Here is a 12,665-nt window from a genome sequence, read left to right as displayed (position 1 = left end):
CAAACCCTTTATACCTAAATGTCTTACAATAACAATCAAGACTAAACATCAGTAGGTCAGCTTTCATTCACTGCATAAACTTGTCGAAAAAAAGGAAGGAGAGACTGCGGTATATCAAGGAGGTTCCCAGCTGAACTCTCACCCATAAACGGCTGCAACCTCAAGGCCAATAGATTGTTCCGGTGTGGAAGCTGAAACATTGACCAGCTGAAAATGAGCTTTTCCTCATTTCCCTAATCAGAACTCAATAACCAATAGTCAATATGAGACTGAGTCTATTGTATCTGTGTATTACATAAGCCTCAACCTGGCTCTGGGTCTGCTCAACTGAAAATGTGGAGGGAGGACTAAGGATCTGGCCTCAAGAAGTAACTGTAGGTTTGTCCAGTACCAGGGAGAGGCCTCTCCCTCCACCGCCTCAGCCCTGCTGCTACGTCCCCCTGTGACTCTGTGGGTCAACAACCCAGCTGCCTTCCTCAGTTCAACCAGTTGTTGACCAACAGAGAGAGATTAATAACCAGTAGTCCCACAAGTCGCTATGTAGTTGACAATAACCCTGCTGAAGCTGTGTGTGTGTGTGTGTGTGCGTGTGCGTGTGTGCCATTGCAATACTGTTTGTGTAGTACCGGAGCTGGCCTCCAGGTGGCATCCCTTCGCTCCTTCCACAAAAAACAGCTCTCTTCCACTGACCCTGGCTGCTTTTAGCAGCTGGGTTCCCATGGCAACCCCAGTCGGTCGATACCACTCCTCTCGTCTCTTCCTAAGCCAGGCCATACTTGTATCCTTCCATTGCCAGACTTCCATACATTTACACAGCCCAGATCTGAGCACACAGAGCAGAGGAGATTCTCATGTATCTGGTGTGCCCCCCCCTCGATGTGTGTGCGTGAATTAGAGAGAGAGCAAGAGAGCGCGCGCGCGAGAGAGAGAGAGAGAGAGAGAGAGAGAGAGAGAGAGAGAGAGAGAGAGTGCATATGCACGTGCATGTGTGGCTGCGTGCGTGTACGCATAATAAGATATATATTTACGGTATATAAGGGCAAGTTACACATAATCTAGAGTCTCAAGCGTATGATATATTTATGGATAAAAAGATTGCATGCATGAACAACTAAAGGTTACATGAGGTTGTTAGAGCTTAACCATGGTAACGACTGATTACGATTTTCAAAACTACAAACCAGTCAATAAGACCTTCATATTACATGAAACACTTCAGCAATCAAAACAAAACATCCAAAAGAACAGATTGAGGGGAAACAGTAATATGTGTAAAATAGGCCACATATGGGCATAAAGATTCATAAGGTCAAGGAAACGGGTTGTGACCAAAATTGCTCAGCATACTAATGGCGTGGTAGTGTAGTATAATCTCTCTGAGGAGGAAATGGCTCCACTTCCAGATAGTGACGTTACATTCCAGGAGCACTCGCGCTCTCCATGCAAGGGTAAGAGGGGGGAAACTGATTTAATTGGTTACCAATATGAGGACACGGACACAACAGGATGGAGAGAGCAGGTTACAGATTAAGGATTCATGGTCATCGTGATAATCCTACTGGTCTGAAAAGATGAGCCGCCTCCTACAGCCAGTTACCCTGACTTGACCCCAATTGTTTACATCCATTAGTTAGCTTGCTAGCTCATCTGTCCTGGTCTGGTGAAACCTCCCCAACAAGCTAGCTCAAACTGTCTCTGTCAACAAACCACCGTCAGGGCAAAATATAAAGGATTCTAAAAATAGCCCTGTGTGCCCCCTCGGACCGCATTCCAGACAAGGTGAAAGTTGAGGCTTGTTTGACCAATAGAGGAACAGTGGTCTGGGTGTGGAACAGTGAGGACCACTGGTCTAGAGGTGGAACAGTGGGGACCACTGGTCTAGAGGTGGAACAGTGGGGACCACTGGTCTAGAGGTGGAACAGTGAGGACCACTGGTCTAGAGGTGGAACAGTGAGGACGACTGGTCTAGAGGTGGAACAGTGGGGACCACTGGTCTAGAGGTGGAACAGTGAGGACCACTGGTCTAGAGGTGGAACAGTGAGGACCACTGGTCTGGAGGTGGAACAGTGAGGACCACTGGTCTAGAGGTGGAACAGTGAGGACCACTGGTCTGGGTGTGGCCGGCTGTGGCGGTGACTAGCGGCTAGCCTGGCAGGAGAGACCACAGGAGGCTAAACCTAGAGCGTTGTTCAGGAGGCTGGAACGTCACAGGACGTTCAGATAGAAGTGTGGTGTGTAGAACAGGTATGGGTGTCAGTGGTGTAGACGAAGGAGTCATCTCAGCTCTATAAATTACATTTCTATCTTCAGTGTTCTTAAATGTTTTACACCACCGGAGCCAGGCAGCCAAACTAAAATGGACACACTACTAGAGGGGTCTAAAATCCCATCTGATGTATAGTATAGTATAGCTAATGCTAATGTTGCTGCTAATACAAATGGTCATGGTTGTTTTGATGAATCGAGCGTGCCTTGGTCTGAGCGAGGCTCTCTGATAGGTTGATCCAACAGTGAGGGACGATGGGGGCTGGGAGACCCAGTCATGATTATACAGCAAAATGTCTGCTGCTCGCGTGTCAAACTGGTCTTTGATCAATTCCGTTTCCTCTGTTTCTCGCAGGCGCTGTCGCTGTGAATGACTGCACTGAAAGAATGAGTGAAAGGGTTTATTTCTGTTCCGCTTGTCGCTGAGTAAATGTGTGTGAACACAAACACATCAAGTGTGTGCTCTTGTATGTGTATGTATATGTGTGTGTGTGTGTGTGTGTGTGTGTGTGTGGGTGTGTATATATATATATATATATGTTTTGTGTCAGCACATTACAGTACAGGTAAGGCCTGGCAACACGCACACACAAAACACACACAGAGGCGTTTTGTGTCTCACCTTCTGCTGCTGACCTTCCTTTGTTTACAGCGCATTGCCGGGATACTCCCTTTGATTCGGCTGTGCACACGTGACCCTCCGCCAGTTTCTGCTCTGCAGTACTGCTGCTAAAAATAGCCCCAGCTTGCCCCGGCTCCACAGCTAGTTTACATAAGCTCTAAGGGGGGGTGGGGGGAGGGAGGGGGAAGGGGAGGGGGGGGGGGAAGGGGAGGGGGGGGGAGCCTCCGTGGAGGGGGGTGAGCTACGGACGACCATGCCACAATCTCTGTGCAGGGAACCTGCAGCGCCACTGCTGTCCTCCAGCAGTCAATGCCTTCACACTCCAGGGCAGCGTGTGTGTGTGTGTGTGTGTGTGTGTGTGTGTGTGTAACAGCACACTGTTACAGACTGACAGATATCCGCCATTCACCAGCCTCTCCCCATACTATGTGTCTGTCTGTCCTTGGACAGGGTTAGGTCTATGTTATCATACCCACTGTTCTACCTCGTCACAACACACAGACACAGCCACAGACACAGACACAGCTTTGTGCATTAAAGAAGCTGGTTTACATTGTTGAGATTATAGATTACAAATATAATGTATTTTCACTTATACTACCAAATACATACAATAATGTAGGCTATGGACCAATCAAGAAGAAAGACGAAAGGTAGGGAAAGCATAAGCAGTGAAAATAAAATAACATCTGTATTTCCAAAATGATGAGGTTACACAGAGTATTTGTGTGCCACTGGTGTTGTGTGGGTGCTGTCATTTAGCCAGGAAGGACAGTGGATAAATGAAAGATTTAGGTTACTGATATCTGTGCAAAGCATTACAACTATTTCTGGGTAAAGATGCTGAAAGTCTATCTATTATAAGTTTTTTTTCCCCCCACCGCAATAAAAATAGCTCGCAATCTGATCATCTACATAATCAATTTCACGTTGTCATGGCTTTGCAGGCCCCTGGTCTCTAGAAACCAAATTTAAAAAATAAATGTAATCTTGTGACATAGCCTAGCCAATAACCAACAGAAGTACCTACAGTCTGGGATGAAAACCATAGAATAAGAAATACAGTTCAAATATAGAAGTCTCCACTTGTAGCCTATTCATAGCATAGGAAGAGACACACACATGTATTGCTTCGATAGAGAAATGCCAGAAACAATCTGTTGACCCCCTTGGCCAACCCTATAAAATGTTACTCAAATCTCATTTTTGATAATCCTTTTCATGTACCACACCATGAGGTCAAAACTAAACCCAGAGAGCACCACCATGCTGAAATCTATAGATTAAACCACATCTGTCTCATCTCGCCCGTCTGTAGATCTACTGTACGGTACAAGGGTATTATATTTGTAGAAACTGTACGGTAAGAACCTTTACTGTGTTTCATAAGAGCCTCATGTTGGGATCCACAAGTGCTACGAAACATCCTCTGTATCAGACGACTCTGGAGAGAAAGGACAGGGGAGATTGCGGTCCCAATGGGGGCTCCAACAAACTTAAGGACAGCGTTTTTCTGTCTCCGTCGTCCCTATGGGCTCCCAGGATGATGTTATATCATCTAGGAGGGCCTACAGTCGAGTTGAGAGCATAATGATTCCTCGCTCCTTCTCAGAAACGATGCGCGCACACACACACACACACACACACACACACACACACACACACACACACACACACACACACACACACACACACTTTCATAGTGCCTCCTTTGAATATGCCTCAGTCAGCTGACGGCAGGTCATCTGATTTCCGCAAGTGACACAAAGCTTTTTGTTAATCTGGACGAAACAAAAACTCTATTAAAGGTTTTGACGCAACGTTTACAGTGCATAACCTACAAACAGTAAAATAGCAAGTTGGTACATTTACAATACCATTATTGTTCATGAATTTAGCCTAATAAACCTAGACGATACTGATATTCCATATTGACCGTAACCCTAAAATAGGCGGGTTGTGAAACTACTCAGAACATAATCAGATATCTTCAATGGTCAAATGTAGCCGACATGGCAACAGAACCAAAAATGTATACACGACGCGCTGAACAAACTCAACAAACTTTAAAATGTCGGCATACAATCAAGAACCTCACCATCCCGACTCTATCAACCCCTCGTCTCATGTCGAGGGCATAAAAAGACACCCAACATATGATATGAACAAATAAAATAAATTAAAATGTGACAGGAAAAAGCAACAGTGACATGCAGCCGGTGTATAAATATCGCTCTCTCCGGCTCTTCCATGAACAGAAGAGGGTCCTTATTGAGGAGAGCCAGTGTTTGTGAAGCGTAGTCCCTCTGTTTCTCTAGGCCCTCCAGGGGCCGGGGCTGAGTGACAATGCCCGCCATTCTTTGTGCGTTACTGCCCCAGATGACTGTGTCAGTGGCCCCCAGGCTGGTGACAGAGTCCCGTGACCACCACTACACCCCAGCCCCATCCCCAGCCCCATCGCCATCCCCATCGCCATCCCAGCCCCAGCCCAAGCCCCATCCCAGCCCAATCCCAGCCCCAGCCCAGCCCCATCCCCAGCCCCATCCCCATCCCCAGCCCCATCCCTAGCCCCATCCCTAGCCCCATCCCCAGCCCCATCCCCAGCCCCATCCCCAGCCCCATCCCTAGCCCCATCCCCACTCCATCCCCAGGCCCATCCCAGCCCCATCCCTAGCCCCATCCCCAGCTCCATCCCCAGCCCCATCCTAGCCCCATCCCCAGCTCCATCCCCAGCTCCATGTCCCCATCCCCATCCCCAGCCCCATCCTAGCCCCATCCCCAGCTCCATCCCCAGCTCCATGTCCCCATCCCCATCCCCAGCGGCACCCTAGCCCCATCCCCAGCCCCATCCCCAGCCCCATCCCCAGCTCCATCCCAGCCCCATCCCCAGCCCCATCCCTAGCCCCATCCCCAGCTCCATCCCCAGCCCCATCCCAGCCCCATCCCCAGCCCCATCCCCAGCTCCATCCCCAGCTCCATCCCCACCTCCAGCTCCAGCTCCATCCCCAGCTCCATCCCCACCTCCAGCTCCATCCCCAGCCCTCTCTCTGTCTGCCTGACATCACAGCCATAACAGCTCTCCACTGAGAAGCTGAACACAGGGCTCTGTAACAAACCAGCCACCACTTAACAGAGAGTGACAATCATCCTCCAGAGTTAAAGATAACTCAGTGTATGTATGGATTCTGTCATGTTGGCTTGATGAATGTAACAAACATTTGCTACACAAAAAAAAGGAGTTCGACTTGTATAGTATTTATGCATGAAAAGCATATGACTGACTTTTTCCACAATGCATTCGAATGAAACCAGACCACATAGCTTAAAATAGCTCATAACATAATCAATCCACATGCAGACACATATCTGTGCTCTTAAAACTTATAAACTGTGCAATGCAGAGTCCGCATCGATCGCTGACAGAATTCCAAACCATCGATATGGACATGCTCTACGGCAAAACATCCGCTCACAATCTGCCTATACTTATTTCCAGTCCATTTGTCCAATCACGCCTGTTGAAAAAGGAAAAAAACATGTCTGCATACAAACTTAACAGAATAAAAAGCTCTGTGAAGGACAGTGTAAGACAATAATGTCCCATTAGGTCACAGCAATAATATGAGAAATGATTATCACACAACAAACATTTTGTCGACATAGAATATGATTTGTTGACTTTGTTTTTCATAGTATCATCAAATCCCAACACTGTAACTGTAGATATTGGCCTACAAAGTGCTGTGTCATCTTAGAATATCTCAGATTACCTCAACATAGTCTACTAGCCTAATCGTTGTGTAATTTCCCCAGCACGTTCATACTTGCCAACCTGGCCCTCCAGACCAACAGACACCTGTGTCACAGCTTCCTCTGACTCAGCTGAGAGGCTACTCCATAGGTAGTCCTCAACTCTATTCGGAAAGCAAATGTCTAGATACTTTTCTTTACATCTGTGGCACATTAAAGGTAAAAGGCAAAAAAAAAAACAATGGTGAAGATAGACCCTTTCCTTACTTTACGTCAGAGCAAAAACAACGGTGATAAATGGAATCGTAAACCTCCTCAATCGAAAACATTGGAGCTGTGTGATTGGGCTTGATGTAGCAGTCATAACACATGATATGGGAGTGGGGGTCTCTACACACACGCCGACCTCCATGCAGCATGTCATGGTATCTTCAGACCTTTCCTTCCCTTGAAGGTTCACAGAGTTAAGTTATGGTTTGGACAGGAAGTGAGGCAGAAGGTACGCTGCCTGGAAGACCCAAGGTGTTACACACTCTTGCCCTCACACACTGTACATTGAACACACACAATCAGATGGGCACATACACACATGTTGTACACACAGATGATCAGACCCACACACGCGCACACACGCAGAGTACAGACACACACACACACACACACACACACACACACACACACACACACACAATCAGCTCCACCTTACAGCTGTGACTCGAATTGAATTTGATCCAAAGCGACTTACAATTACAAATTACAGGGACATTCCCCCTGGAGTAACTGAGGGTTAAGTGCCTTACTCAAGGGCACACTAGTGGTGGTGTTTCAGGTGGGATTTAAACTCACAACCTTCTGATCAGTCCAACTGTCACTACCCACTAGACCACCACGGGCCCTAACCATTACCTGACCTTCTCTATCAGAGCTGGTCACAGGCAGGACAAGAGGGAGAGGTTGACCCCCCTGTCAAATGTATCCTAGGAGGAGGGCTACTGTAGATCAGGAAAATATTATTAGGGATGCTCCGATTTATCGGCCACCGATTTAAATCGGCCGATTTCACTCCAAATGACTCGATCGGTGATCGGCAAAAATGGCCGATCGCAAAAAACGATCTTTTTTTTTCTTTTTCTTTTCTTTTTTTTTCCCTGGGGAAGACAGATAACTGAACAGAAAACATAGGAGGACGTAACAGTATGTAAACCATGAAGGCCACGTTTATGATGTCTTTTATACAGCCATATCGACTGACTTGGGCTTCAGGCCCTAACTGGGTGATAGGCCAGACCTTTACTATGCCATAAAAATGGGTCTGCGTTTGCTTGGTGCCTAATGGATCAAAACTTTTGTCTAAAAAGCAAAAAATATTTAGGCTATCCAGTCAGTTATGTATTTAAAAAAAAATCGGTATCGGTATCGGTATCGGTTGATCTTGAGGAAACAAATCGGTGATCGGTATCGGCCCCAAAAATCCAGATCGGAGCATCCCTAAATATTACACACACTTATCACGGATCTGCAAGACCATCTGCACCCAGCTTGAGATAACACGTTCTAGAAAACATGACTCAAGCCAACTACCCAACTAAATGAGATAAAAACCTTCAACAAAGTTCTACACCGCATGGCGTTATTCACATTCTAACATTTACTGAATCCAGAGGTGAGTCAGTTTTTAATATCCAAAGTTTTCCATGCAACCTCAGAAGAAAAGGTGGGTGGACTGAAGACAAAGAGAAGAGAAGGCAGGTTGACATTGCAGCCTGTCCCTCCCCATGCCGACAGTATCACTATGTGAGCTTAGTTGCTAGGTATAACAGCGGAGAGGAACACTCCCAGTGACTGACTTCCGTATCATACTGTACATAACTAACCCTAACCCTAAGGCGGGTCTGACCTATATTTGTTGCCCCACCCAGCCTTGAAAACAGACAAATCAAGTCTATCAACTACCCAGCCCTAGTTTCTAGGATTGGGAATATCCTCCTGACAGCCAGACATCATGAGACACAGTAACTGAAAGAGACTCGTATATGACTAACAGTAAGTACACAATACAGTTGGACACGCTACTAAGCCAAAGCAGGTTTCCCCATCGTTCTTGAGGACACAACAGCAGTTGTGCCCCACCCAATGTAAACATCCATTTAGGACATATTCATATCATTGGTACAGTACATGCTGTAAAGCTCTCAAGGACACACATTTCCCATAGAGGACATACTCAGAACGGAGGAGCAAAGACGATAGCAGCACAGCAATCTAACTCCCAGTAACCAACCAATTCAGCACAACCCAACTTCCTAAATTACCCATGACACAAATTCTGCTTGGGTATTTTCCAAATAATAAACAACGTAGCATTTCTTTGTTCACCCATCGTAGTGTAAGGAACATTGCAGGAACTCACTATTGTGCGCAGTCGATGAGCTGATACTCGTTGGACCTTTCGAAACACGCCTTTACTCCTTCGTCGTCCCACAGCTTCTTCGCATGGTCAAAGAACTCCTGTTCAGAGAGATGGAGAGAGAAGCGTTAAAACGAGGAGGACAATCACAAACTGTACTATAAGCAAACTCTGTATGACAAGATTGCTAAGCGAGAATGGTTAAGGTAAAAAAAGCTAGGTATCTGAGAGGTTCCTGACCATGTCAAAAGAACGCATTGCTTAGTGAAATACTCAGTGGTGCGTCTCGTACATAAGTAGTGTTGACTGGCAGACTAGTCAGCATAAGCATTATTAAAAGTGTGAACGTGAAACCAAAAAAGCCACATCCTTGTACAGCAACAGGTGGTTATCAACAAGGTGGTCTCATTGGGGGGTTATGCACAAAACTCTCTCGCCAAACACTCAAACCACACGGCAGTTGTTTCATTTACCACCACCACACCCATGCCACCATCATGTCCTTGTTGCCTACGCTGCAGGGCTCCCTTTCATCCTGAAGACAAACAGTGTCAGGAACAGAACATCTCTGATACTCTGATATGTCCGTGCGATAAAAATAGGCTTCGTCATCGTCCGACGCGCCAAAATGTTTGCCCCTTTTACTAACCGTACCCTTAACACAGAGTAGTGCCAACACGCAGGCTAGGCCTCTTCACTAGGGCAGTCTGGGAGAAGTCAGGCCGCAGTTTTTTTTTTACACCCTAGACGAGACCGTCGTAACTGCTTTACACAAATCCATCCACGCTAGATCCAGACCTTGCCGAAGGCCCAACGCAACGCATGCATCAATCAATAGCCTTGTATCCCTCGTTTTTCAAAGATACAACAGGCTCAAATCTTATTGGGAGGTAATTCAGCACTACATAGTCAATCTGGTTCAACACCAGCCCGACTCAATTCTTGACCATATGAGAACTGAGAACTTTGCGCCCTAAAATGACACCTTTATAGCAGGAAACTAGGGGAGTGTCTTGTTGAACTTTTTTGGGTCAAGAGAGATTGGGGCTTTTCTACACGACCGGGCCGACATGGTCCTGTCCAGCACTTCTATAGCAGCTGTGATGGATGTGGAACCACCAGGCCAGCAGAGGACAGCTCAGCTCAGTTCAGTTTGGCTCTGCAATGCAAAATGAGCCATAGGAAGACATAATGCTGCTTCTGGAAAGGTTTCATAAAACTCCCCTTCAGTCATTGTACAGATGGGACCTCTCAAACATTCATCAAAACATTTCTGAGGAAGAGTCTAAAAGTAGCACCAAAATGTATTTTTTTGACCTCCTAATGTTCAGAGTCACACTACTGTATCATGCATGAGGACTGAGGCCAGATCACATGAGTAATTTAACTTTCATAGAACTCCATAGCCTCTTATAAATGGGTTTTCTTCTTTGAGCTCCTTTACACAACAGTCAAATGCGTTAATCTATAACTTCATATTCCAAGACAAATGACCAACAAAAAGACAAGAAGAAGCATTTAAAACATCATTACAATACAGCCTTCTTTTTTCTCTCTCATTACGTTAAAACAAATGTGCATAACTGACAATTAACCGCATCCCCTAACATTCTCAAACTCTGGCCCAAATGTCACAGCAGATAAACGCTATACATAAATGTCATATATTATAACACGCACAAGTCTCATTGCTGCAGCTGACTTCCTGTCGTCAGACAATGGGCCGCATTATGTGGACAGCCTGTCTTATCAATGACTTTATGAAACATTTCCCAGGACTCTCTGTATGCCCTGCCTGAACAAAGCGTATTGCTCTTATATTCATCCTCGCCTCCTAGCCTGTGCACATGCCTTTCAGATGGCGGGGCTCCTCCTCTGGCCTTAAACCACCACATGACCCCCTCTGCACTCCGCACACTTGCTCTGCTCTGCACCCTGACTAGAGAGGGCGAGAGCTGCCGCTCCGACCAGACGAGATCCTGAGAAATGATCACATGCTCTCCCAGATCTCCACTCACAGATCCGGAGGTTCATCCCACACCAAAACGATGGGATCCCTTATTACCTATATAAAGGGAAGGGGGGTCCCGATAGAGTGCCATAAAAATAGGCCTCCGTTGCATTACTGTACGTGCAAATGTACAAAGTTAATTGATCACATAACGCACCCGATGTGCATACTAGAGCTCAATGCTTTTCTACCTCACTCGACGTCACAACAATCCAAGAAGGGCTATAACGGAGAGAGAGAGAACGTGAAAATATGATAGCGGGCTCCCTCCCTAGTTCAGGTTCCCTTAACAGAACTCTACGACACACTTTGGAAGAACCGACTTCATACACCGTGAACACAAGCTCTAACTTAGGATCGGGTCAAAACTTCAGCCATGCTCATTTGTTTGGGTGTGTTTTACATCTAACCCTCTTTGGTGTACACTGTGCCCCATGACCACCATCAACATGTCACCAATATAGCTTGACTGGGCAGCTTCAATCTCTCTAGTACTGGTTCTGCTGCTCTCTCCTGTTCCTACGGACGGACGGACAGACAGACAGATAGACAGATAAACAAGGAAGGGCCCCACAATGCTAGCAAATGTTGGGCTTGATGGAGAGAGAGAGAGAGAGGGAAGAAAAAAAAAGAGAAGCCAAGCCTGGTCCTCAGGGCCCTTTTCCACAGAGGCGTGTGACACTGGGCCTTTGAATAAATGCAGTGTGTGCTGCAGTGCCCTACAGAGGAACTGATAACAGAGAGAAACCAGGAGGGAGTTCACTTTAACACAAACTTTTAACTCTTTGCTGCAACACTCCTCCTCATCATTACCGATCGTTGATCACTAATCACAGCTTTGTTCCTCCAGTGAGTTCATACTTTCAGTTGAATATTAGGTATAGTTTGAGTTTTTTCCGGCTTCCAGGTTAGTTCCTGTATAAAGGGTTAGGGTATAGCAATGACAAAAGATTTAGTTCAAAAATTCCAAAAGTTCCAAAAATTCGGACTTGATGTAGGCTACCGAAAATATTAGCAGTGACTTGAGTTGAAATAAAATCCCTGTTAAAGTTTGAGTGACCTCCATTCTCCCCTTGGAGCGAACATACAGCTATGGCCAACAACCTTCATTCCCTTCCCTCCTGCCCAGCCAGTGAGCTCCACTGAAACCCATGATAGCCATCATCACTACTTTTATTAGATTGGAAAAGATCTGTATTAGATAACAGGCACCCAGCACAGAACACAGAGAGACCTGACTTTCATGTGTTACTTCAGTTAAAGAGTACAGACAAATTTAGCGAAAAGAAGAAGACTGTTCAAGATCCTTTCTTTCCCCAGTAACACAGCAGCCCTTAGCGCCTCTCCTTGACCCACCAAGCAGCAAACAACTATCAAGCTATTAATGACAAAACAAGAAGTATTTTTATACAACTACAAATTTGAACCAAAAACTCAATGAAAATAAATAAATAAATAAAGTGGAATCAAATCATGAGAGGATGTTGCAGCATTATTCTTCAAGGCTCAAACATAAAACAAGGGCACTCCGACGAGCGAGTCATGTTACTTAAGAGAAAAGCCTTCATCACGGGTCGGTCAGCAGCACACTCGCATCAAACACGGATAAA

General features: G+C 46.0%; 1 protein-coding gene across 2 annotated transcripts in view; it reads right to left on the bottom strand.

The window, feature by feature from the left end:
- gnal2 (guanine nucleotide binding protein (G protein), alpha activating activity polypeptide, olfactory type 2) overlaps window positions 1–12,665 on the bottom strand; it is a gene marked incomplete at both ends in the record, with an annotated part of 32,292 nt that overhangs the window by 8,827 nt on the left and 10,800 nt on the right. For both annotated transcript variants that reach the window (XM_080546746.1, XM_080546747.1), the window contains one exon: window positions 9,048–9,145. In XM_080546746.1, coding sequence (XP_080402872.1) covers window positions 9,048–9,145 — 98 coding nt within the window. The remainder of the gene's footprint in view (window positions 1–9,047; window positions 9,146–12,665) is intronic.

This window comes from Nansenia antarctica (assembly GCF_963989245.1).
Source record: "Nansenia antarctica genome assembly, chromosome: 16".
Lineage (NCBI taxonomy): Eukaryota > Metazoa > Chordata > Actinopteri > Argentiniformes > Microstomatidae > Nansenia > Nansenia antarctica.
Note: the sequence above shows the minus strand (reverse complement) of the source record. Positions and strands in the feature narration are given on the sequence as shown.